This window comes from Gallus gallus, chromosome 19 (assembly GCF_016699485.2).
Source record: "Gallus gallus isolate bGalGal1 chromosome 19, bGalGal1.mat.broiler.GRCg7b, whole genome shotgun sequence".
Classification (NCBI taxonomy): Eukaryota; Metazoa; Chordata; class Aves; order Galliformes; family Phasianidae; genus Gallus; species Gallus gallus.
In genome coordinates this window covers 5,519,257-5,545,696 of record NC_052550.1, presented here as the reverse complement: position 1 = coordinate 5,545,696, position 26,440 = coordinate 5,519,257, and the positions used below count along the sequence as shown (strand labels likewise).

Below are 26,440 nucleotides of genomic sequence, written 5' to 3'. Positions count from 1 at the left end.
CCACGCCTGCCCATCTCTGCACTTTAAAGCACATCACCCTCACTCTGCAGCTCACCTTTATGATCAGTTACGTTCTCCAAGACGCACCACCACCAGCACCGCTCTGAGTGCTCGGAGATGGGTCACCTCAGGGTTCACCACCCTGATCCAAAGTGATGTTCTGTGCCGGGAAAACCCTCCAGGACAACTCAGCCGAGCTGTGACCGCCCACGAGTGGCACACAAACAAAGGCACAGTGCTGATCTCAAACCAAAGCACCACTCGTTTCAGAAGAGTAAACAGCAGCGGGCACCAAAACCATCTGGGATTTAATTTGGCTTCTTTCTCTTCAAACTAAAAGGAATGTTTAGCACCTAAAACACCGAAAGTCGTGAGAGAAATACTTTCTTTTTTTCTATCAAAACACTTCCATCCTTTAGCGGAAAACACGAAGATGGGAGAAAAAAAAAGAGAGCTTTCCCACTTATGACATAGGAAGACTTACTCTTCATACAACCATTAAGGCTGGAAAAGACCACTAAGACCATCAAGTCCAACCTCCAACCCATCGTCGTTTTCCATACTGATGACTATGGAAGAATAAAATAAAGGAGGTTCTTCAGTTCACCTTTTAGGAACCATATGGAGACAGCGTGGGGTGAAACTGCTCAGCCTGCTGACATCTCTGCCTTGGGACTGAGGAACCCACCTGAACACAGTGCTCTCCCCAATGGCTGATTCTCCTCCCCTCCTTCCATCCTTCAGCCTCAGAGGAAACGCCATTGGTCTTCTCTGGGAGTTGGATTAGATGGCCATTAAGGGCCCTTTCCAACTCAAACAACTGTATGACCCTACAGCAAGGTGAAGACTAGCAGCAAGGCAGGCTTACCGAGGATAGGAGATCACATCCCCTGGTATCCTTCCACCACTGTAAGCACAACAACCCTGAGCCCAGCAGGCTCATGGCAACCTCTGCTCGTTCTCAGACCTATTCCATCCCATAAACATCTTTCCTGATAAAGGAACGCTTTCCCAGGAAGGAGGAAGCACACAACACTGCCATGGAAATGGCCAACCGAGGAGCACAGACCAAGGATGCTGCGCGATGCTGAGTGACCAGGAGAGCATTATTGCTGAAAAGGAGATTATTTGCTGATATTACTGTGGTAATGGGGTCGTTCCACAAGCAGATTATTAACAGAAGTGTGAGAGCCCTAGGACTCAACAGATCCAAACCCTTCATGCTTTACACCAAGTGTGTTTTCCAAACCTCTTGAAACGTGTTTTGAAGCGTAATTACAGATTTCAACATCCTCAAAGGCTACAGAACCAGCAAACATCTCAGCTCCACCCCTAAAGCAAAGGCAGAGAAGGGAAGCGATCTGGTCATCGTTACAGTCAGTCTGAAGGCTCAAATGAATACTGCATTTCATAAGCCCAAGTTCCTGTACGTAACTTCTGTCAAAGGCAGAAAACAGAATAAAGGCAGAGGGGTTAAAAAACAAACAGGAACGTCTCTCTACAAACTTGTACTCATCCAAACAGCTGTAAAATAAAAAGTAAACCCAACTTCTGCCTGAAAACAGCCATTTTGCTGCCAAAGTGCAGAACACAGCCCTGTCTGCCAACGATCTGAGCGACGGGAAGAGTGTGTTTTCATATGCAAGAGTTCTGGCTTGAGCATCTCTAAAACCTTCCAACTGTTAGAAGCCAAAGCGATGACTTACAGCGTGACTTACAGTCTGGATCACACAGACTGCGGCGTAACAGCAGGATAACATAAAATAGCATAGAGCTTCAAAGTCCTTCCATCTACAATTTATATGTTACAAATTATATACCACAGAATCATTGAGGTTGGAAAGAGCAATAAGATCATCTAGTCCAACCATCAGCCCAGCTCCTACGTATGACAGCCTGGGAGTGGAAAGCAAAAGGCAATTCATTTGTATAGGATCTGCTCAGTAGAAGCAGTTGTTATAAATTTCCATTAGAAAGCAAATTGTGTACCGTACCGACGGCAGCCAAAAAACCCACAGTTCACAGAAAGGCTCTGCACAGGAAGCGATGAAAATCTCAGTGACATTTTAATACACACTGGTTTAGCAACCCGTGTATGCAGGTTAATGGTTGACTTCGTTAAGGCTACACATTAAGGAATGAGATATGAAATTCTACAGTAAGAATGCCCCCCCAAAAAAGCTTCTTCAGACAGTTTGTAATGAGAACTGTAAGGAGACAGAGAGCAGACAGGTATGCAGCCTGAATCCCAAGAATGACAACTGAGGAAATGGTGTCAGTGGAAATAAATGGCAAAGCAGAGCTCTGCATGTGGACAGAGGGTAACACTGACTGCAGAGAGGGGCAGGAGCAGAGCAAGCAGTCACAGCGAGGGAAAGGAGTGCAAATATGGCAAAAAGGACTGAGACAAGTAGGCAACAGCTGATAGCAATATCAAATCAAAGCTGGGTTAGTAATGTTGTTTCGGTATCCACACCTGGCCCAAAGAAGCATAACTGCAATTTGCTTAACCCAAACTAGCCTGAATACAGCTGCTGTTCTACAGATGGATAACCAACAAAGCCTGTCAGCCAGGGCTCAGCTTTCTGCACACAAAAGTGGGGACTTCTGACATATGGGAAGTGGTTTTATTCCCCAAAAGTAAAACTCCCAATAGAGGCATGGAGAGATCCGGGAAAAGCAACAAACAGAGGGTTCGCATTAACGCTTCCTTTGGGGCTCACGTGGTGAAACAGGAGCGCGTCTAAAAGGAGTTAAACTGGCAGGCAGTGCTCCTTGGGGAAGGGAGCTGCACTCCCAGGTATGAGCTCTGCCCTGGGGATATGCAGTCCCAGCCCATGCCCACATGAAGGACACCTGGTCACGCAGTTGCTGCCCTGCTCCCCACCTCGGATGGCGCAGAGCCAATCCCACACCCTCCAATCCCACACCGTCAGATGGTGTTTCAATTCTTGTCTCTCAAGTGGAAAAGAATCACATTCCTCTGTGCAGAGCCACTCCTCGAATCATGGGAAGCAATAGAGCTGCAGAGGCCTTAATCCTCTTTGGGGGGAGTGAATGAGGGGTCAGAGAGCACTCAGTTTCTGGACAGGACTCACGATTCTCTTATCTCCACTCTTACCTCCACTCTTATCTCTGGCAGTGCCGTCCCCCATTGTGCAGGTGCTGCAGTGGGTGTGTGGCACAGGGTGAGCCCACAGCCACCCCACACTCCCAGCCTGGCACCGGCACATCCAACACCCGTTTACTCAGACACCAACATTTATAAAACCGAGTTAATGACTGACCGGGAAAGGCAGACTTGAACAGCATTCGCATTTCAGGACACGCTACGCATCATAAAACTTCCCTACAGTTCAACGAGGCTGCAGAAAGCAGCACTTAGGGATTCATACCCAGAGCCACGGGCTGTCTCGCAGAGTGAAATGTGGGCAGAGGAAAACAGATAACGGGGGCAGAGGTAACTTCAGGGCATCTCCTGAGGAAGGCAGAGCCTTGAAGTGCAAAGGGGAGAGGGAAGGGGAGGCAGGGAGCCCTGGGCTCTGCCCGTTCCCTTGTCGGGGTGAAGCGTTCCCATGGTGCGCACAGCTCCGTGCTTAGGATGCACCACTCAGTCCGAACTTCGGACACCCAGCGGCCGTACCACACGGGAAATGTTCTTTTTAAAACGGGATAACGCCTTCAGATGGAGGTTAAAGCAAAAGGAGAAAGCGATGAGGAAATAGGAAAAAAATATAAAGGAAAAAAAAAGACAAAATAACATAAGGATCGCTGCTCGGAGACGGAAATATCCACAGTGTCCCGTAGGAAGGCCCGCAGCGAGCCCACGGCCTGCAGGACCCCCCCCGGCCCGTCCCATCCCAGCCCGTGCCCGCCTTACCGGCGCCCGGAGGGGGAAGATGCCGCCGGGCCGGGCGGGTGGAGGCCCGGAGGCGGCGGCGGGGTTCAGGGGCGGCGGGCCGGGCTCTGCAGCATCCTCCTGCCCTGCCCTGCCGGGGGGCTGCGGGGCGGGGAGGACCGCTCCCGTCCGTCGCCGCGGCCCGGACACCCGCCTCCTCCGCCTCCTCCTCCCTCTGCCGCCGCCGCTTCCGGGGACGCAGCCGTCACCTCTCACCTCGGGCAGCCCCAACGACGGCAACGCGGGGCGGACAAAATTGTGGCGGCGGCGGCTGCGCGCGGCCCGGCCCGGCCCTCAGCCTCAGCGCGGGCGGAGCCACCGCACAGGGCCCGGCGTGGCGCTCGGCGGCTCGCAGCGCTGTGAGGCGGGCGGAGCTCAGCTCCCCACCTCCCCCACAGGCCTCTCCTGTAGTCCGGATCTTCTCCCCCGTTCTCCTCCCCTTAAGGCCCGCCCGGCCTCCCTGCAGCCCTGAGCGAGGGTTTGCGCAGCGTGTTCAAAAATCAGCCGGATAAATGGGCCATTGGTTATGAGGTCACCGCCACCGACTGCCGCTGTCGTTGGGTGCCCGAAGGGCGGCACGGCCGTAGCGCTCACCCAACCCCACCATACCCGCTGCCCTCAGTGCCACATCCCCACGGCTCTGGAACACCTCCAGGGATGGTGACCCCCCCCCCTTCCCTGTGCGGCTCTGCCACCACAGCACCGCTCTTTGGAGGTGAAATCGTTCCCAATACCCGCCCTGACCCTCCCCTGGCACAACTTCAGGCCATCGCCCCTCATGCTATCGCTGTCCCCTGGAAGAAGCAGCCGACCTCACTCCCAGCTCCTCTCAGGAGCTGTAGCCTGGCACAGCGCTCCTCCCACACAACAACTTTAAACTCCATTAACAGTTGCTGTTAAATAGCAGTACCTCTATCCTTCCCTGCCTGAATCACAAGGTGCCCACAAAGAGCTTCACAAAGAGAACATATACCACAAGACGGGGACATATTAATGATAACTAGGTAGGAGAATCAGTTTAATTTCATAACTCAGTTATGCAAAACAGAAGATGTACAGTTCAATGAACCAATACGTGCTCCAAAATAAGCTCCTCACTACAGCAAAATAAACAGGTAGCTCACATGCAAAGTAGCTCACAGCACGTTCTGATTCCTGTCTTCATTTTCAGTAACACAGAACTAGCAGCGGGCTGTGGAAAAAAACAAGGAAGTTCTGGTGCTGTGACTGTTACCAAAGCCTTCTGCCAATTCACTTTTCAACTCAACTCTCCTGTTCACTCGTAGCTTGTTCATAGCTACTATTTCCTAACAGCTTTCTGTCTCAATCTCATGTGTGGGACCAGAGCACCTCGTACTACGGTGATGCCCAGTACTGAGCACCAAGCCCACCTAATGTTGCATAGGAGAGGGATCATCTCAGCGCTCTGCATGATGGCTTGCCCATTCTGAATCTTAAACACCAGAAAGATATTCTGTAGTTGTTACTTTAGCTACCTTATTTTTTAAGCGAGACAAAACTATTTATTGTTTCACCTACGAACAAGTTGGTCACCTAATAACATACTGACAAGGTATTCGGCTGGGATATGGAAATCCACATTACCTGCCCTACAGGGATCCGGGGGATTTGTTTGCCAAAACCACTCCCACTTCAATGGCTCGATAACAAGATGGCATATGGATTAGAGATACCTTAGTTACAAATGCACCAGGTCAGTCATTGTAAAGTATTTAACCACCTAACTTTCTGCAAAGAAAAAGACATTGTTACCCAGACTTACACTTGAATGGCTAGGAATTCTCTCCCCCCCTGGACAAAGATAAATCAGAATCAGTCACAATTAAATTCACATTAATCATTAACACCGTAACAAAACCCAGTGATGAAATCTTTTAGGAGCTCATTAACAAGGGCATAACGTACACACTTTTATTTAAACATAGCAATTTACACAACAGCTAATTTCCACCCCCCGGAAAGCCTGCGTACCCGGATATCAGAATTAGCACCTAATGTTCATAAACCCAATAAAGGCTTTGCATGATTATTTACTGCAAGCACTGGTCAGATCCTAAGCAACGTGGACAACGTGGATATATGAAATAACCCAACTTCCTGTGGTTAGCTCATTGCTTTACCTTACCAGGGCAATTCTGAGTGACTGGTTCTCTCCCAAACACCAGGAATGCATAGTTTGTACAGCTGAGCACACGTGACAGAAAGGAACAAACCACAGTTTTGGTCTGAAGTTATTGCAGTGCAAATCTAAAATACGTCTTTGCAGAGCAGTGGGACACACAGAGGTAGGTACACTCCTCCTTCTTGGTAAGAACTTAATGTTGCTTAAGAGTAGTTCAAGCTAAGTAGCTCTACGTTAGGTATCTCAGGTATGCTAACAGGTCGTGGCAGACTGCATGAACTGAGAGATTGAAAATGATACATAAAATATTTCACTGTTATTAAAAAGTTCCACTGCAAGAGGTTACTTTTTTTGTGGACTGTTCTTAGTTTGAAATTCACTCACCTGAACTTGTAGTGACATAATGCTGTATCTATCTCGATGCTCAGTAGCTTAGCAAGGTAATTTTAGGGTCACTCGAGATCAGAAGAGTAATGTCTTGTGAAAATAAAGTGCACTTTTTTTGCTCAGAGCCATGGCTCATCCTTCTGCTAAAAAGCAGCCTCTAATTAGATGATCTCATTTATCAACCAGGATTGTCAGAAAAGCAATCAAGACCCAGTCCAGTGATGGAATTGGATGGAAATTGCCAGGCAATGCCAGAAAAGAAAGCCACTTTGGGCATAATTCTTGCCTTCTCTCTTTCTCTCCCCATTTTTGTTCTAAATTATGCAGTTCTTATTAAAAGTCTTCCCTCCTACTTACGAAGCCTGGCTCAACATTCTCTTCACAAGTGCTACCAGCGAAGCTGTCACGTGCACTGATACACCAGAGAGAATGGTGACATTATATGAAGAAACATCATATTCTAGATGGCACTTTAAACAAAGAAAAACAAAACCACCAAAAACCAGGAGGCTGACATGAAGATAAAGTCTTCATGTATAGGAACACCCTCTCTAATTCATCAGTGACACCATCTAGCTTATTGAAAGAATAACAGTGTACTTGGCTGTAGACTGCAATGTGATTCAACCCAAAGGTGCTAATATGAACACATCCATCTCATTTCCACTAATACACAAGATGTCATGCACGGCTGAGACATCAGATTTGAAATCTATTTACAATTGTACATATTTTACAAGATACATTTCATCTTTACAGCTACAGAATAAACCAAACTGACATTGGTAGCGTCCAAGTTTCAGCTGGAACTTGAAATCTTTATGTTAAACTTAGTTATTAAAAACATTTAAGTGCATGCCTACGAGGAAGCTTTCAGGAAAGATGGCAATGAACTAGTGTTGCTTAAAAATTACACTGGTTTGTGTAGAAAATTGAAGTTCCGTTCAAAAACCTCACAAAAGCCTAATAGAAATCTAATTGGCTAAAATAAATACAGTTTATTACACTTAACCAAAAAAATGCACCTTTAAAAATGTATTGATTTGAGCTCATCTGATTTTTAGCCTTGAATCTCCTTCCCTTCCCAAGAAGCAGATAGTGCTAGGTGAGAATAATGATGCTCTTCCAATTTAACACCAATTATTATCCTGCATAAACCTGAGGCTGCAGCGGTGGGGGCAGCTTGTCATTCTCCACGTTTTCAGAGTCAATAGCTGCTAAGGCTTGATTTTTTGGTTTTATCTCTAACGGATATTTCTCAACAATATCTTGGACTTCTTTTGCAACTCCATCAGTCCAATCTATTAGGTCTTTCTCAAGCTTCTTGGCTTCACTCACAATTCTATCCTGTCTCTCATTCAACTGAGACAGGAGGTCTAAGTTTTTATACATCTGCTTAACACCCAGGCACACATCAGGTGACCAGCTGTCGGATTCTTGCTTCTTTGGGGATGTCTGACCAGTCATAAAACGATCAAAATCCTCTTGGCTTAAATTTAAAGACTGAGCATCCAGTTTTTCAATGAAGGCCACAGCGCAGCACTACAAACAAAACAGAAAAAGTATCATTGCAAGCCACAGACTGCAACTTGGGTATTCTATTTTCAAAATCCTGCTGTTAGACCCAAAACTGATTATTTTATGTCTCAACGGATCACTCTTCAGGAGCTTTTCAGACAGTTCCCAGGCCTCTCCCTGCTCCCCGAAGTTTGAAGGAGTCAAACACAGAGAATGATGCAGGAAAACACCAATCATCTCAGCTGAATGACTTACACTACACACCACAGGGTCACTGCATTCTGGGGGTGGGATGAGGAAAGAACAAGACATGATAACTACACAAAAGCACTATGTTAATATCTAATAAGCTGATCAGTGACATCTGGTACACTCTCTCTGTTTTCTAAAGAAGGAATGTTGAAATGCCCACCTTACCTCATGGACACACTTCTACTGAAAGGAATTTCTAACATTCCAAGTATCTCATTCAACTACACATTTTCCTTGAGAACTGCTTTAAGATGAAATGTAGAGAAGCCAAGTAGTTCATAATCACACTTCTTTCTAGCATAAACAAGCACACATGCAAATGTCTCCTACAGAAAGTTTAAGAAGTCTGTTTACCTCCACAGCCTAATTCTGCAGACCCCCGATGAGATAAAACTCTCATGGCCTGATATGGGGAACCTTACACCTGTAACATCTGCAGTGCCCAAGCTCAGGATTTCAGGAATAGAAAGCACTTATCTTCTTACAGAATAAAAACATACCCAAGTCTTAGCACCAGACTGTTCAATAAAGGTCTTCATACTGCGAAGAGCAAATCACTGTCTGGTTTGGAAAGTAAAGAAGGAAGAGAGAGGAGATACACAGCAAAAGAGCTTCTTACACTCTAAACAACTTCAAGCATTACTGGGAGAGCTGTTTCACTTTTCCTTCAGTATCTAAATAAAAGACAGTCCAGTTGTATAAAGTGTCACTGTTGGTCCTGCACTTACCAAGTTGGTAAAATAGTAGCCATCTTCTCCTGTCATTAACCTGCTTGGGTTACAAAAGCGTGTTATATACTGGATGTTGGACTGCAGACGGGGTGGGTTTCCCTTCAAAACGATGTATATGAGTGTTGGAAGAAAGTCATCAGCAGAAGCTGGTTCGTTTTTGGTTATCTTTATAGCATTAAAGATGTGCTTGCTGCACTTGGTGATGCATGCCAACTTATCACGAGGAACACGCTTTGAATCCATCTCAATAATATCTGTAAGACAGAAAGGTTTTTCAAACAGTTAAAACCATTTTCATCAGTCACTCAGACAAGCAGAATACAACACTGACAAGTGCGAGTTTTGGTTTTCAATCTGTTTATTCAACTTCTTCTTGGTTGAATCCAAGCATCTCAAATAGATTAGGTAAGCCTGAACACTTCTCTCGTTGCAAAGTTATTCCTGCTTCACAGATGACAAACTTGCCCACCATAACAAAGACTACTGCCAAACTAAAAGCCTCAATCTCTTTCTGAAGACAGCAGAAAATCTCTCTGACCAGGAGACCTGAAATTTAAGCCTCTAAGTGTTATCCCTCACAAACCTGTAATTGCTTTTACAACCATATCAGAGACTTCTGGAATCTCTTCATTGACAGGAACACACAGCATTTGTGGAGTCACCCAGTGCAAAGCCCTACAACGAGAAAAACAAAAAGTGAAACCATTCTGTGCCAATAACATTCAGGTGTTTGAAGCCAGCTGCTTCTTGAGTTCAGTGCACAAGGAGTACTTTGTGTAGGTGAGGCACCAGTCCAGTTAGAAGACAGTTTGCGCCACTGAAGTCACTATTTCCAAAAAAGAAACAAATCCCCTTTTTGCTTTAACTTTACAAAACCACACCAATTCGTTTTCCTACCGTAGTATAGCTTTTATTATTCACTTCATTCATTTCTTCTATTTCTAAAATAAAATGCTTTTAACGCTTTCTGGTTAAAAAGCCTTTTGTGTACACAGCAACAAACTCCTAACATGTTTGATTCGGAGCCCTCTGACCACATTGTGGATTACTCAGCTGTTTTCCTTTAAGAGGCTCACCTGATCCTCTTCTGGACAGTGAGATCCTTCTTCTCATCATCAGTTGTTTCAGGACAAAAGACGTATTTATACTGCCGAGTCATAATGTATTTTTCAATCTGATCCATTGCTTTCTCAACTTTCTCAGGTGGCACTGAAAGGTACAAATCCCCCAAGCCCAGTACAGTGAACACTGTATTCCATGATTCTTTGGAAGATTTCATGCAGTTTGATTATAACGTCACTAAATCACTATTACTGGCTTGAGCCAAGTCATATAAACATTCTTGAGTTGATAGACTTGGAGTATTTCCACTCTTTCCAGCAGGAAAAACACCATGATGACATGTCAAGTTCACAATGAAGCACATGCACTAACCAACCTACCAATCTGATTCAGCTGTTTGCAGCTCACAAGAATATTTATTGAAAAATGTGCTCTTTGAGGATAAATCCAGTGAGGTCCTCCAAGTCCTCTGTGCCTGTTTACCTCTCTAAAAGCAATCCTTAAGTATGTTTAAGATGTGCTACTTACATTCCAGACACAGAAACACAGTCTGCAACAGTAGCACTTCCCCCTCATTTGCTTCTGGTGCATTACAGTGCAATGCAATGACCACAGCCCGTTAATTGGATTGAGGCTACGCATTCAACCTCAGTTCTAAACAAACAGCACTGAATTGAAAACAGGAAATGAAAACAACTGAACCACACTTAAGGAAAACCTGTAAAAACAAATCATTTCGATTGTAAAACTCTGCAGAAATGGTGCTGCAGGGAATAGCAGGTAACTTTGGGACTAGAATTTGTTAACAGCATATCAGAGGTGTGGTTATGAAGACTCTGTTTTTACTTGAACATAAAAGCAGCTTTATCCTCAAAGCATTACTTTTGCAGCACTAAGATACGAGGAAGGAGAACATGGATACCTTTCCAGCGTGTCTGCAATTTCTCTGCTACATTCTGATAGAAGTCCTGGGCACACTCAGATTGTTCCTCAATACTTAAGTCCTGTAACAGAACACTGATTAAGTGTGCATGTGTGGAAGAAATGGCAGCAATGCCTTTGATGGCAAGTGTCCAGCTGCAATAACAGTCTGAGAATGCAAATATATCCTCCCCAGAAGTGTTTATGTTGGCTACGTTACCTTCAAAAACATAAGAAACTGAGGTTGGCTCCTTAACTTGTGAAAGGCTTATACAGCTGCTCAACAAAAATACATACTAGCAGTGAAACTAGACAGGTGCAATGCTATTTCCCTCATCACATCTCTGAGTAATGGTAAGAATGCAGACTGTTAAAGCAGAATGTTTGCTCTCGATTCTGTCTCTAACTTTCCAAAAATGATGTGCAGTACACCAAGAAAAACAACCAAAACAAACAAGAATGTCCATACAGTAAACACTCCTGATAAACTCACTATGAAATATATTCACGATGTTTGTGAAATAATACTGTCCTGCTGTAGGGTTAGAACTAACATTGCTCATTGAGCCACTTTTCCCTACTGAATGGAAGCACAATACCATAACTTCATGCCAACAAAGGCAGAGAAAACTGAGGCCAAACCTAAGCCTGAACATGATGATGCCTCAGCTCTGACAGCAGGGCTGCACTTTATACCTGGTTTATATGTAACAGCAAATGGTTAAGTTTTGACAAACTTCTTTGACTAGCACCAACTATCAAGGAATTAGGTCGGTAAGAACAACCTAAATGGTTAAAACTAATAATAACTCACTATTTTCACAAACTCTGTCCTTCAGAATTAATTCCCTTTTAATTTCCAGTTGAATTTGAGGATATACTTTGAGCAGCTACTTATTAAGCAGAAAAGGTAGGGAAGAAAAGTAGTGCTGAATACTGACTCATTTCAACCATAGGTGGCGCTACAGATCCATTAACACCTCCCTTAGGGTACCCAAGACACTGAAGTTTGAGGGTTTTGGGGCACGTAACATATCAAACCTACAAAAAGCACTGCATTCAGAACTGAAGGCTGCCACATCTTCATGTGACTGAGCACACCAGCTTAAAACTCCTGTACATAATACATAAAAAACTACTGGAAGAAGTGCAGCATTTTCTCAATTTCTCCCCAGTTTCCCCATTTTATGTATGTAAAAGGCATGCAAATCACTTACCCTTTTATGATTCATCGTGTCTAAAAACAATTTACATTGCTTATAGATATCTTGTCCTGGTTTATGGTAGGTCTTGAGAAACTCTATGAATTCCTTGGATACTCGGTCTGTCTCGATGCTAGCCTGCCTGTTTATAGAAGGGCTGGGAGCCTTGGCTTCTTGGATCTCTGCTGGGAAAGTTTGGACACAACAGATTAATCTTTCCACAGTAGTGTATGAATTCAGAAAGCATTTCATATGTATTAAGCTTTCAGAATTTCTTTTCCCCTTCAATCTTGCAGTTGAAAGAAACCATTCTGTTTCTCCAACTTTAGCAGTGAAATGGTGGGGTATTATTAAATGGAACAGTGAAATACTCAGCTTGTTAGAGAAGTGAAACACTGACAGCCACATACCCATTGAAACAAATGGCCTTTTTATATTAGCAAACTACTGTTCGTTTGCTTTTGGGTTCCTTAAGTTTTCCTTCCCAGGTAAAGAACCTTCCACATGAGATCAAGGCCACCTGATGGGATTCCACAGCAGCTCAAACTAATGCTGTGGTCCCATTCACATTCTCCCTCACCTTCAAATTCCTGCTCCTCTCCTGTGCTTCCAACACAAGCATTCACTCAATTGGCTCATTAGCTTGGGGAGTGGCAACTCAGAGTAATCCTAGTCGGAAATCAGTCTTCCTTATGGGTTTTCCAGATGAATTAGGCCCCAAACTGGCACACTAAAAGGCCACAGGAGCACCAATAGCAGCACAAGACAAGGAATGGGAGCGTGAGGTTGGTGCAAACACAGCAGCCCCTCTATGGTGAGGCAGCAAAAGCCACAGGGCCACACCTGCAGCCCAAACGAGAACGTGGCCACTTGCATCTCTGCAAAAGCAGAAGCATCTGTTCAAGGAAGAATCTGCTTGGCTCTCAGGGAGGCAGAAACACAGACTGCACACAGCACTGGATGCAAGTTTACACAGCTGCAAGCACAGTTATTTTTCCACAAGCACATCTGATTTTCCAAGGTATACTTTCAAGGAAGTTAACTATACCAATCCAATACCTTTCCTACCCAAATTTAGTTCACCCACCTTTCAACTTGCCAGCCAACACTGTTCAAAATGAAGGATTGAACAGAGGTGATGTAAATGAACATGATGAATAGCAAGCAGCAAAGAAACAGAAAACATAAATATATTCATCATCAGTGGGATACACACCATACTAACATGCACAACAACAGCTCCTCGTTTCAATAAGCACACATGCAGAACTCCAAAGTAAAAGAAAATAAATGGGATTAGTATATTTAAGTTGGCACGTTTAATTTGGACTGAAGTAGCTTATTGCTTTGTCTGTTGTGTTTCAGAGCTCTGTGATCCTCTGACTAACAAATACATATCACTTGAGCAAAGCACAAGGCTTGCTAGGGCCTCCAGGTTTCAGCACAACCTCCTCTGGATAACGATTTGGTCAGGCACCATTTATGTTATTTAAGCATTAAGGGATGTAGAAGGCTTTGCAGATATTTAAATTCCAACTGTAGTGATGAGGACAGAAGTGCAAATCATCCTCCTTTATGGTCATACTGCAACACTTCTTCAGAGGGAGTTACTCCAGTCTTTATAACTGAGATTCAAAGTGGAATGCCTGTCTCGTATTCAAGCTGAAGGGACAAGAATTCCTACTGATTCAATACTGTCACATGTAACATTTCATAACCAGCAAGTAGAAAGCATCTCTTCAAAACAATAAACAAAGAAAGTAGGTCCACCCTCGAAAGGACAGAGTTATCAGTTATTTTTGACACTTATTTCAGCACTGACTTCACTGTATCACAAAAGGAACGAACCTCATTCTGCTATATGTGCTTAAGGAATACGGACTTGAATTTTTCAGTTGCAGATTTAAAACAGGACCACAGAGATGCAGACAACTGAGGCAGTTTGCTGCTCATAGAGGCATCAGGAAAACCAAGTGTTAGAACGAACTGCCTTAGCCATAAGGACTCCATGTAGTTACTCAAATACTTCAGCTTCACTGATTTGTGTGAAATCCTGATCTAAGGAAAATGTATCTGCAGGAGCCAATGTAGCTCCAGCAACAAAACGTTTTCAGCTTTGACACATACTCTCCAAGAATCAAATGGAATTACAAAGCAGCAGATTGCAGGAGGGAGATTCCATCTGCACAAGAGAACCGACCAAGGAGATACGCCAAAATGGAACAGTTCAAGAAGAATTAAGAAAGGATCATCTTTTACCAAGAATAAACATCACTTATATCAAAACCTTTCTCAAGGCATTCTACCATGCTGCCAATTGTCACAGCACAACAACAGCACTCCAGTGATTCACTATGGTTGTGCCACGGTTGTGGATCTGAGCCCAAGTAAAGGATATGAAGTGTGTTTTATTGGCTTCACTACACAGATACATTCAGAATCTTCACCTAATTTGTAGAACAGAGGCACGTACACCTTCAGTGTTGTTTAGTAGGCACAACAGGACAAGACTGCACACAAGTGACACAGGACAAAAAAACTGAAGAGCTGTCAGCATCAGAGATTTTGGTGCTTTTTTGTTGACATAAAACAGTCTATGTTCTCATGATACGAAACTGTTTTCTTTATGAGAGGCACCTGGAGATGTTTTGGGATTGTAAAAGTTCTTGAAGTATGAATTCTTCCATTGAAGTACTTTATAATCAGGTTTATAAAAGGCAACCTGGAATTGGGTTTAACTGATAAAAATATAAAGCAGCACGAGACCCAGCAACTTGTTCCAAAAAATTCTTGTTTTGAAACTTCATAATCCTTCAGATGTCAAACTAAGAGCAGAAAGAAGCTTCAGCTGAAGACTCCAGACTTGCTTTTCGTACCCAGCAGCACAAGACATAACTGGCACAACCCTAGTTGGTATTTTGCAAAGCCCAGCTAAAGAGTAAGCTTACTACAACCAAGCAGACAGCTTGCTCAAGCTGTGCTGCATTACCTTCAGTAGGGGAAGCCAGTTCCCAGGAGGGAGTAAAAATCTCCTTCAAATCCCTGAGAATGTTATCAGCATTTCGCTCCCTCCCAAGCTGTCCTTGCTTAACGACTTTCTCTTGAGCCACTGAAATAAATGCAAAATCAAGCGAGACACCAAGAGCAGGAGCACAACAGGAGAGATGGTGAATGGGATTAAAAAAATACGAAAATATAGGAAATGAGAAGAATGAATGTAAAAAAAAAAAAAGGTTTCCATACATAGCTGAATGCTTCATTTAGCCATCTGGTGCTTATATATATATATATATATATATATATATATATATATATATATACACATATATGCTTATATATATATATATATATCTGCAAGACAAATTCTAAGATGAAATGAACACATATTTAAAAGTACTTCCTACTTTTAAGGCTAAGATGCATTAATGTCATTTGTTTTTCCTTCTGGAACTCCTCCTCCACAGCCCAATAGTATAAAATGTTGACCATTGTAAGATACTGCCATGGAATGGGGTGAGTGTGACCAGTCATTCTTACTTGTACATCTGCTCCAGCATAAACGTTCAGCCAACCACAAACTTGATGATATTCACAACTCACACATGCAGAAATACCATAATTTTCCTTGCACGTTTCCTCTCATTTGAAGTCACCATGCTTACACATTCCAGTTTTCCTCTTAAAGATGCTGAAGCAATAAATCAGAGCAGCATCACTTGATGCTTTGTATCAGCATTTCTATGGCACTTACACATAACAGCTTGTTCCACATGACTGACAGTCAGTACCTTTTCTCCTGTTTTCTTCCGGAAGGGCTCATCTGCAAGTCTTAAACCATATTATCACACAGTGGTTGACTCATGATTCTAGTATGAACGTGCATCATACAAGCACTTCCACTCAGCAGTGCAGTTCAGCATCACCTACAAGCTCAGGTTTTTCTGTGTTTTCACTAAGATGTTACATACTCCCAAAAAGCATAACTATTCCAACTTTTTGAAGTCACAGAGCATTCACAGAATCACAGAATGGCCTGGGTTGAAAAGGACCACAATGCTCATCCAGTTTCAACCCCCTGCTATGTGCAGGGTCGCCAACCAGCAGACCAGGCTGCCCAGAGCCACATCCAGCCTGGCCTTGAATGCCTGCAGGGATGGGGCATCCACAGCCTCCTTGGGCACCCTGTTCCACTGAACAGCTTCCACTGCTTTCAGGACGATACGTCTGCCAAAAAACATTTTTGACTTCACACTGCACAGAGCCATTAAAAATGAAGCAGAAGTTACCCTTCTTAGCTCCCGTTCTGGAGGAAGCAGTGAAGAACTTCTTCACAGTAGTGACCTTTCGTGTTTTCTCATTGGTTTTCTTCTCCTCAAACTTTGAAAAGGTCAGTGACTGAGCCCCTTGGGTGCTCTGACTGCTGGCATATGCTTCTTCCTCCTCACGCTGCAGCCTGGGATTAGAAAGACATCGGTCCAATTTAACTGGTTAATGCCAGCATAAATAAGTTAACTTTCTGTGCAATAAATTAATTAGTCTTTTGACATGCCAATTCTCCTCTATGCTCACCTTCATTTCTAGCTTCCTCTCACACATCCCTTCACTACACTGAATCAATTCCCATGTTGTAATGGGGAAAGTGAAGGAAGGCTTAAAATAGGGAAGGGAAAATGGTAATGTTGAAAGGAAGGAGGCTGAAGTAGAGGTAGAGGTGAAGGGAAAGACGGTGGAAGCATTTCCAACAATCCTCTAAGTAACCTTCCTACAGACGTCCTAGTCTGTGGCTTCACTGCATATCACCAGCACTACTTTCTGTTTTAAGATGTCTCCTGACATTCAGTCCCTTTCAACCTCAAATATGCCTTGGCTGTCTTAAGACAATCCCTCCATTCTTGTCAGCTGTTACTGTATGTTTCCATTCACAGTCAGTCAGTCATCTTCCTTTATCATATGACTGAAGATAAACCATGGCACACAGCTGAGGAAGTGAAAAACCCTGCCACAATCTCAAAAAATATTCTGAGAAACAGATTATTGCTGTCAAAGCTTGCTTTCAAAGTCTTCCAAATACATACACTTACTTGAATGAATGAGGCAAACCCTTCACTGCAGCACTAATAGGTGTTGTGCAAAGACAAAACCCCTTTTAATATACAAGGAGGGGAGACATACTAATCCTTCAACAGCTACTATTCTTCTTATGCAGAATGATTAAAGTGGGTTAAATTTATTGTTCTTCACACTGCTCAAAGGTTGAGCAACTTCAAGCTCCCATCCAACTCAGAATGGCCCACAAATGACCTTGCATGATGTAATCTGGAGGCAGGAACTGCATCTTATCTGTGCTGTGAAGCCTGTCAGCTCGCTGCAGCAAACAGTCACAGCTTATCTGTTCCTTTAGCATCTTCCTGCTGAAGGGTTACTCAAAGAATTAGAATTGCTCAAGTTAATCAAGGAAAAGCTTTGATGTCTCTGGGCTCAACTCTGCAGTTCAACAGAATGACCACAGATGACACAAACTGTTTTCTAAGCAGCAGCTGAAACACAGAAGCACTGTGCTGGCTGCATTCAAGACAATAACTTTGTCTCCGGAGGCAGAGGTCTTTTAATCACAATTGTCACTTTCACCCCTCTAACTGCTAGTTAGAGCCACATATTTCAGTATGCAAAGCAGGCCAAAGTATTTGTTGAGAGGTTGGGGGGTGTTTACATTTCTTACTTCAGCCTGTCATTTGAAATGCCTTAAATTAGAACGTCATCAAAATCCGTCTTTGTATCAAAAGGAAGGCTTTCATTCCTGCTGGAAAGGTCAAGTTCGAGAACTGGTGATGAAAAAGCCACAGCAAACAGCACCAGAAAACATGAGACAGGGCCAGCATTTAGTAAAGTCACCCTACTGCGAAAGACAAAGGAATAAAGAGGGCTCTTTACCGCTCTGCCAGCTCCCAATCCTCTTGGATCTGTTTCTGCCTGGCCTTATGGTATTCCTCTCTCCAGCACTTGGAGCAGAAGCCCTGCCAAGCAGGATTGCCATAGTAACCACATCCCTTCTTGCACAGGAGCTCCGACTGATCAACGTGAATTCCTCTGCGCTCAGATTTCAGGCTCATTTTCTTCCTGTTTAAAGAGAAAAGGGTTAAAGACAGAATCAGCAACAACCTGCTCCAACCAGCTCCTTTTGAAGGCTTGTCTCTTAGAAAGATGTCGCCCCTTTTAATTATTGAACAGTTAGTTCCATAGTAACAAAACACATTCTAAAGAAGGAAAGGCGAGGTTATATAAGCACGCAGTGCCGAAAGCCAACTGCAGTATTAGCATACGTTTGCATAGCTGTGACCTGTAAACAGTGCTCTGCAGCTGGGTGACAAGCAGGCTGGCACTGCCAGCCCTGCAGCGATGGGCCCGTGTGTGTGTGTGTGTGTGTGTGTGTGTGTGTGTGTGTGTGCAAAGGCACGCTGCTCTGAGCTCAGCAGCACAGCCTTCTGACAACCAGAGGCACAAAGCAACACAGGGAAACAGAATGACAGCTGCCATCACCAAAGAGAACTGAGCCAGCACGACTCTGTCGGGTTTATACGTGGAGACTGCAACAGAACGGCTTGTTTTGCAGCTCTGCAGCCCTCCTCTTTCTTTTTCTTTTTGCTAGACAAAAACCTTCCCACGTGCCAGCTCAGTCCCAGGGGCATTTCAACTACCTATTTTAAATGGTGGATTCATTTTAGGACAAAGGCAGCACAGGACCACCCGCCCTAGCAAGTTTTATGGCCTGCATCATAAACCATTTGAATTGCAATACTGACATGCACAGAAATTCGGAATAGTGCAGCACAGCACTGCAGGGCAGGTCTCAGCCTCCCACACCTGCCCCTTCTCACTCCTGGATCCACAACAGTGCCTCACATTAGCTGGAGAAGCATCTCAGCAGGTTGGCTTCCTGCTCTCACACTCGTTAGTGAAGTTGTGCCTCGCATCATAGAATGGCTTATGTTGGAGGGGACTTAAAGATCATTTAGTTCCAAGCCCCTGTCACAGGCACTGCTGCCAAGCACTCCATCAGGCTGCCCACAGCCCCGTGTCCAACACGGCCATCAGTGCCTCCAGGACACACACTGGAACAGGGTGCCCAAGGAGGCTGTGGATGGCCCATCCCTGGAGGCATTCAAGGCCAGGCTGGATGTGGCTCTGGGCAGCCTGGGCTGCTGGTTGGTGACCCTGCACATAGCAGGGGGTTGAATCTGGATGATCACCGTGGTCCTTTTCAACCCAGGCCATTCTGTGACACGCTCCCCTATGTGCAGAACTTCAGCTCACCATGGGGAAGGTGCGTCGGGTTTTCCTTAAGATGCGACACACGGAAAGAGAGATGAAAAGTAATCTTAAAACAAACAATGTCAGCAACTGCTGAAGGAATCTTGTTTCTCCCCAAGGTTCATAATGAGACTTAACGCTCCTGTGTTTATAGAACGTGGATCTCTTTGCTTTTGCATTTCTGCCCAGCAAAGGTTACTCACTGCTGGAAGTTCTGGCGCTCAGCATCTCAGGAAGAGCCCTCAGCTCTGCTCTGGGCCATCCAGCAAAGCACACACAGGGAGATGCATGGCTGCCAGCAGCAGTTTTCCACATTGGGAAATGAGAGCAAGACGATCAATTGTTTTTAAAGACTCATCACGTTAAAGGCTTCCTCTTACCCTAAACAAGCTATTTTAAGTAACGCGAAACGTATGATTTTCTCTGTGGGAGGAACAAATTAAACACTCCATCACATCCATGCAAGGATTAAGGTCCCCCTCCTCCAACACCTTCTTATCTTTGACAAGAAGTCATGACTTTCTAAAATAACCTAAGAATCAGAAGAACAGGTTTCACAACGGCATTATTTCTGAAGACAAGTTTGCCCACCTATTTACACAGACCCAGTAGCTGCACAGGCCCTTTTCCTTCCCTGTCTCTCCCAGAAATGCCTTAAGCAGACATCAGTACGTGTCTACAAACCAAAGAGGAAAGCACCACGTCTTAAATGTTACAGACAGCTTTACATCCCCCACTGCCTTTCCCAAAACGTTGGGAATTTCTGCACCACCGCCATTTTTTCCTTCCTCAATCCAGCGCTCCTCTCGACGATGCACAGAACACTGTACAACAAAGACCAGAAATTACAAGTCCCAGTTTTGGCAGCTGCGTGACCTGAAGTTCAATGGGATAACAGGCTGGAAACGACAGTGTTGGGATGTGGAAGCACAGCCCTCTCAGTGCCACATGTGCCCTTACAGGGAAGTGAAGGCTTGTAACTTCCACAGCTGCTCCTGACCTGCAGTTTAAACACTGCTTCCCAAAGCAGAGGCTGCAGCAGCATTCTGGTTACAAACTTGTAAAGCAGATGCCCGAGATGAGAACAAACCAAAGCACAAAGCCACCACACGTGCAGCTGTGCACACTGCCATGAATGGTAAGGCTGACGGGCCGGAGCTGCAGTGAGCCATCAACACAGGCACAGAAATCAGCTCCCATCACCTGCAGGGCTCGAGCCACATACTGGCACTGCAGTTACCTTTGGCATCCCACTAACCCTTCTCCTACACTGGGACTGAAATCAGTGCTCTGAACAGAGTTCAGCAGCTTACACTGCAGGGAGCACTATGGGCTCTTGGGGGTGAAATGGAGGGTTTTTGCATTCATTCTGGAGAGGTCTGTACAAAGCTGCAAAGCCAAGGCACGAGCAAACAGACTGCTCTTTTTCTTCCCCTTCAAGCAGTTTCAACTGCAGTTACATCAGTTCTGGATTCGGGGACGAGGGAGGTCACCCTGAATCAATAGGAAGAAATCACATGCTGCACTGGGAGCACAGCCTTTCTTCCTTTAAAGACACAGGGCCATTAAGAAAAGGCTTCACAGCCAAGTTCTGTATGTCAGCACTTACAGTAAGTTTATTGAGGCTGACTATGAACAATCCACCCCACATCAGCTTCCGTACAACTGAATCACTGCACCATTTACCACCTTACACCGTTCCTAAAAAAGCCTTGTTGGAGCTCCTGAGAATCCAAAATGCTCCGTTCCTCTCTCTAATCCCTTCTTTTCCTCCTCCAGATAGACATACATCACTCTCTATCCAAACACCAGCTGCTCTATGTATTTGCAAGGCCAGACCTCGTCTTTGCACTCACGTTCTCAGTAACACAACCCAGTGTGTTCTCCTGGAGCCAGAGGGAGAGGCAGTGCTCAGCAGCCTCTGTGCTGCCCCAGCACTGGGAGGGCAGAATAACAACAGTGAGGAAAGCAACAAACCTCCACACTGAACATAACAGTTGCCAGCAAGAAGGATCACAGAGTAGCAGAGGACGGTGGGTGACATCAGGCAGGGCAGTTGGGGTCCCTGTGATCCGAGCTGTGTCAGATGCACGTTATTATTATTAAACCTCACTTATTTTTTCCTTTTATTCAGCAGCACTTGGAGCAGTGGCACACTTGGAGCAAGCACTTTCAGAGTGCAATACTGGCTCGGAGGTCTGAGCATCTCCTCACACCCCTCGGTGTCTCCTGTCAAGTTTGTCAGCCAAAAATATGTAGCTCTTTCTCCAGAAAATGGAAGCCCATGTGATTCATAGAGGATAGGCCAGTTGTGTGCCCAGCAGTTCCCCTTTGTATGGCTGCAAGTGAAAACATTTGGGGAAACAATAGAGGGTTTTGGTCACCACAGGCACAGAAGCAGACATGAGCCCAAACCAGGAAACCACCTATGTGTGTTGCACTTGCCCTGAGTCACATTGCTTGCTCTCTCTTAGCAAATCTTCACAGACACAAACATGTAGAACACTGGAAGCTTGTATTATGGTACAAACACAGCAGAAGGAAAAGAACCAAAGCACCACGGCTGCTTGGAACGTGCTGGGGATGGAAGGGGAGGGAGCTGCTTCTGCTTTGCTTTTAAGACATACTTTCTGCTGACCTGAAGTACCACAGCACATCTTGAGTATGGATGCTCAATGTAACACTTTTATTCTGTCTTCCAAGGATTTCCAGTTTTAGGAGCCCAACTTTCTCATGAGATGCAATAAGAACACCTCCAACCTACAAAGGGATTCCATCAAAGCCTTCAGGCAGGCTTCACAACCTGCTACCTGCAACCTACACATGCTGGGAAATACCTGCAGTCATCCTTAGCAGCCAGCAAAGCACGGCAGCACACTGCTCACAGCACACAGCTGTACTCTCTCCCTCAATGGTGAGTCCACAGAGCCTCAGGCCGTCTGTCAGTGTCCCACAGCAGGGCTGCAAGGAGCAGCAATTACAGCTCTCAACAACAGCAAGAGGCTGTCTCCTAATTCTCCACGCAGACCAGGTTACAAAATAGCTGGAAAGACTCACAGGGAACCTGTTGGAGCACTGCTGTAGTCACTGCAGAGCAAACGTGCTCGCAGCCTTTATGTAATGCAAAAAATAGGATCTGTCACCAAGAACTGATTTAATGCACACATGAAAGATTCCACTTATGTAACACGTCCGTTTCAGCAGTAAACCCAAGATCATTTCCCTACCACGTTAGGGTTTACAAAGGCTGCAGGCAGAGCTGTGGCTTTAGAAGAGCACTGTTTGTGCACTGAGGTTTAGATGTGGTATAGGTTTACCACGAGCTCCGACACCACCTGCTCGTTTCTCCTGCTGCTCCCTTAATGTGCACCCACCTCAGCTCCCAGGCACTGAGCAGGCAAGCAGACACCTTTACTGCCAATGCAGACTGCATCACCGCCAGGATGAGATACTGCCTTGTTCATAAACTATTCATTAGCCCTGGATTGCTTACCTGGGATGGAAGCAGGAGCTGGCAGGGCTCACGTAGCAGAGCTGAGCGGGCCTCGCTTCATCTACAGGTGCCTTCATTAATTGCAAGTCAACTTACAGTTATGACAGGCTATGAAAAACAGCTTCAAAGTAACTCTGCACGTAAACCCCGCAAATAAAAGCAGTGGCTTTTATTTTATTTTGCTCTGCTTTATTCTATTTCTTGACAGCAAGGCTTCTCGTGAAAGCCCTCAGCACAGCCCTTCCAAATAAGCCATACCAGCCTTTTCTCTGGACAGACATAAATGCAATTTGGCCCTCCAAGTTTAAGTCTCCATAGCACTTTGTGAACAACTCGTATTAATTCTTCTCATTAAAAAGTCATCAAAGTGCTCCAGAGAGTGTTCTCTGAACGTCTGACACAGCACCGCCCGCTGACTCTGTCTGGTCTTTAATGGCCATCCCAGCAATGGACTTTTAGAGTAGGAGAAGCAGCAAAGCTCGGGAAGTCTCCAAATGGGCAACTCCTAAAGTAGTGGCTGCTGCTTTACACTGCACTGCATCAAAGCTGGGAGGGGAGATGGATGGCAGGAGGTGAAAGTCTCCAACAATGAGAGATTTTACCTATGGAAAACCATCCTGAGAATAATAGGTGTAGCCAACAGCTTCAAAGCTACTGCTGCAACCCAAATGCAGTGCTCAGAAACAGCCAAACTGCCTTATCTCAAAAGCAAGAGAAAGTTTCTTTCTGGGTAAATGGCACAAAACGTTATCAGCACCGGCATCTGAAGAAGCAGAACACCACTCTGAAATACCAACTTGTAATGAACCAGAGCGCCATCCCACTCCCTTCCATCACCCAGGAGCTCATTGCAAAGAACAACCACTGACCCAAATGCCACGGAATTCTTCAGAGCCATCTAAGGGTTGAAACAGCCGTGACTCACGTGTAGCCCTAAACGTTCAAGTATGTAATTAGCAGAAAGCTAATTAAGCGTGAGCTAGTTTCTTCCAAAGGAAAGGGTGGGGCAGCATGATCTAACAGAGCCGGAACACACAAAAGCCATTGGGCAACTTCAGAACTCAGAAAGAAATGCAGCATCTGTTTTAGCAGGGCAGATTGCTGGAGTCTTCACGAGGTTAAGGAGCATCTTTCTTGCAATGATGGAACTCCAGCTGTAACATCTGCATCCTAATATACACGGTAGAGGTTGTGGGTTAATATTCCTGAGAAAACACATGGTTGTTAACTGCAATCACAGACACAGAGCGTGGTCAGCCACATGAAAACAAGCATGCAGACTTGGACTGTAATTAGGCAGGGGAAATGGCAACCACTGCTTTAAACTTCTGGAGCCCAATGGCTGAGGGGCTTCAACATCCTACCCACAGAGCTCACGGTTTACTTCCACACAAGGTCACTTTCACAGACTGGTCAGGACATTTCCCTCCCCCCCAGCATCAGTACAGACCTCAGGCTACGATTTTACTTGGCCACATCAAAATCTTAAATTCTGCCCATAGCAATGAGTGCTCTGCAAGGAGTGCTCATGAATTAACAGACTCAGTCTCACCACATCCATGTGACTCATAATGGCATTTTTAAATGAAATCACAAGAAACTGGGAATTCCAGAAAGAGGATGAGGCAGAACTTCTAAAACCTCCTCAGAAATAGCAGCTATCAGCTTCTACACACTTTGCTTATTTTGCCTGCACGTAAACCATGCTCACCGGATACAAGTTAAGAAGTGAGAGTGCTCCTCTCTCAATGAAAATCCTGAAGTCACCTCATGTGGTAATTGCTTGTTGTGCAAAATGATCTTATGAACTGATGTAATTGGCCTCATGTTCCTATTATTTTCTCTTATTTGCGTGTTGTTTTGGTGGGTTTTGGTCAGCAAAACATCATCTGAGTTATAACTGTCTCCCCAGTCTTGTCTTCCCATGCAAAACACTTGTGCAGCCGTGTCCAAAAGGCAGTATGTATGGTCCTCGAGGCAGGGCTGCTCCTGCCATGCACTGTCAAAGAACCACAGAATCATTTGAGTTGGAAGAGACATTTAAAGGCCATCTGGTCCCACAGGGGAACTCACAGCTCCATCAGGTGCTCAGAGCCCCATCCAGCCTCAACCCTGGGTGTCTGCAGGGAAGTGGCATCCACCACCTCTCTGGTCAAGACGTGTCAGTGCCTCACCACTCTTATCATAAAAGACTTTTTCCTTATATCTGGTCTAAATATCCCCTCTTTCAGTTTGAAACCATTTCTCCTTGTCCTATCACAACAGACTCCACTAAAGAGTCTGTCCCTTTCTTACAGCCCCTCTCTAGATACTGACGGGCCACTCTCAGGTCTCCCTGGGGCCCTTTCTCCCCCAGGCTGCACAGCCCAGCTCTCAGCCTGTCCTCATAGGGAGGCGTTCCACCCCTTGGATCACTTTTGTGGCCCTCCTCTGGACACGCTCCAACAGCCCCACGTCTGTCCTGCACTGAGCACTCCACACCTGGACGCAGTACTCCAGGTGAGGTCTCACCAGCAGAGCAGAAGGGCAGTATCACTTCCCTCCACTTGCTGGCCGTGCTTCTTTCGATGCAGCCCAAGAATGCTGCCAGATGCACAAAGCCACAGTTAGCTGTCCTGCCATGCTCAGCCTCCAGCCCCCGGCTGCCTGGAAGGTGACCCAGGTGAGCAAGCTGGAAAGCCAAGAGCTTCTCCACGCACACCCCAGGCACCAACACAAGGAGCTGCCAACGCACAGCAACGCTTCAAAGACAGTTTCCCAACAGCAAGAGCAAAGCAGAACAGTGTCACCAACAGACTTAAAACAGAGCTGCCATTAGGAAGCCCTTTTTCCAGCCCTGTGCAGCCGTACCACGCTCCATCCGTCCCAGAGCAGCGATCGGGTTCTGCCTGCCAACACCTGCCCGGCTGACTCAGCGCCCCACACAAGGCAGGCTGAGCACTCGGGCACGTCCCTCACCTCCCGATTCTTCACCCCCATTGCGGCCGCTCCCGCTCCGAGGCGGTGAGTTGGGCACTGCGCAGCCCTGGCTGCAGCTTAAAGGGCTTTGATGTTATAAAAGCCGGTCAGTGGGAACGCTTAGGGACGAGGAGCCAAAAGAGAAAACAAACAGAGGAAGAAGCTGAGGAGAGAGATCTGTAAAGTTCGCAATGACGGCCGCAACCCGGAGAAGGGAGAAAGGGGAAAAGGAGAAAGATGATGGGTACCACGGAGCTTCGAGAGCTGCACGCGGAGCGAAGGGCCCCGCGCTGTCGGGCTGTACCCGGCGGGCCCGGCCGCAGCCCCGCGACCCAAAGCGACCCGGGCCCTCAGCGGGACAGAGAAACAGGGACCGCCCAGGAAGGACCCGCCCGGCTCCGAGCCCTCAGGGGAGCGGCGCAGGGCCGAGCAGCGGCTCACCGTTTCCCGGGCGGTGGCGGGGCCGTCCCCGCGTCCCGCGCTGCTCCCCTCCCGGCCCGGCGCTTCTTCCGCTCGGCGGCCGCACGCGGAAACGCGCGGACGTCACTTCCGGGGCGGGGCCGGGTG

The 26,440-nt window shown here is 45.8% G+C and overlaps 2 protein-coding genes and 1 non-coding gene across 16 annotated transcripts in view; all 3 read right to left on the bottom strand.

Moving 5' to 3' along the window:
- The window catches only part of TMEM248 (transmembrane protein 248), an 18,087-nt gene extending 10,904 nt beyond the window's left edge, over positions 1-7,183 (bottom strand). For 2 of the 9 annotated variants that reach the window (XM_040650382.2, XM_025142137.3), the window contains exon 1: positions 3,881-4,081. The gene's annotated coding sequence lies outside the window, so the exon portion shown is untranslated. Of the gene's footprint in view, positions 1-55; positions 3,251-3,395; positions 4,082-4,114; positions 4,260-5,503 lie in introns of those variants that run through there. The other 7 variants (XM_046902606.1, XM_046902605.1, XM_046902609.1 and 4 more) reach the window with 7 other exon arrangements.
- RABGEF1 (RAB guanine nucleotide exchange factor 1) lies at positions 4,889-26,388 on the bottom strand. 6 transcript variants are annotated; one of them, XR_006931777.1, is made up of 11 exons: positions 26,315-26,388; positions 18,046-18,231; positions 16,401-16,567; positions 15,104-15,223; positions 12,130-12,299; positions 10,914-10,995; positions 10,006-10,138; positions 9,513-9,604; positions 8,927-9,183; positions 5,504-7,970; positions 4,889-5,090 (listed from the first exon to the last, which is right to left on the bottom strand). XR_006931777.1 is itself a non-coding variant. In XM_046902361.1 (11 exons), the coding sequence occupies exons 3-11, from the start codon at positions 18,222-18,224 to the stop codon at positions 7,572-7,574; spliced, it is 1,599 nt and encodes a 532-aa protein (XP_046758317.1). In that variant the 5' UTR covers positions 18,225-18,231; positions 19,626-19,736; positions 26,315-26,388; the 3' UTR covers positions 4,889-7,571. The 6 variants fall into 6 exon arrangements, 5 of the variants coding, with proteins under 5 accessions (XP_046758317.1, XP_040506008.1, XP_040506007.1 ...); XM_046902361.1 differs by adding an exon at positions 19,626-19,736 and having other exon boundaries at positions 4,889-7,970; XM_040650074.2 differs by having other exon boundaries at positions 4,889-7,970.
- MIR6585 (microRNA 6585) lies at positions 4,962-5,071 on the bottom strand. Its single transcript, NR_105454.1, has one exon. It is a non-coding gene; the product is annotated as a microRNA 6585 (primary transcript).
- Positions 26,389-26,440: the final 52 nt, after the last annotated feature.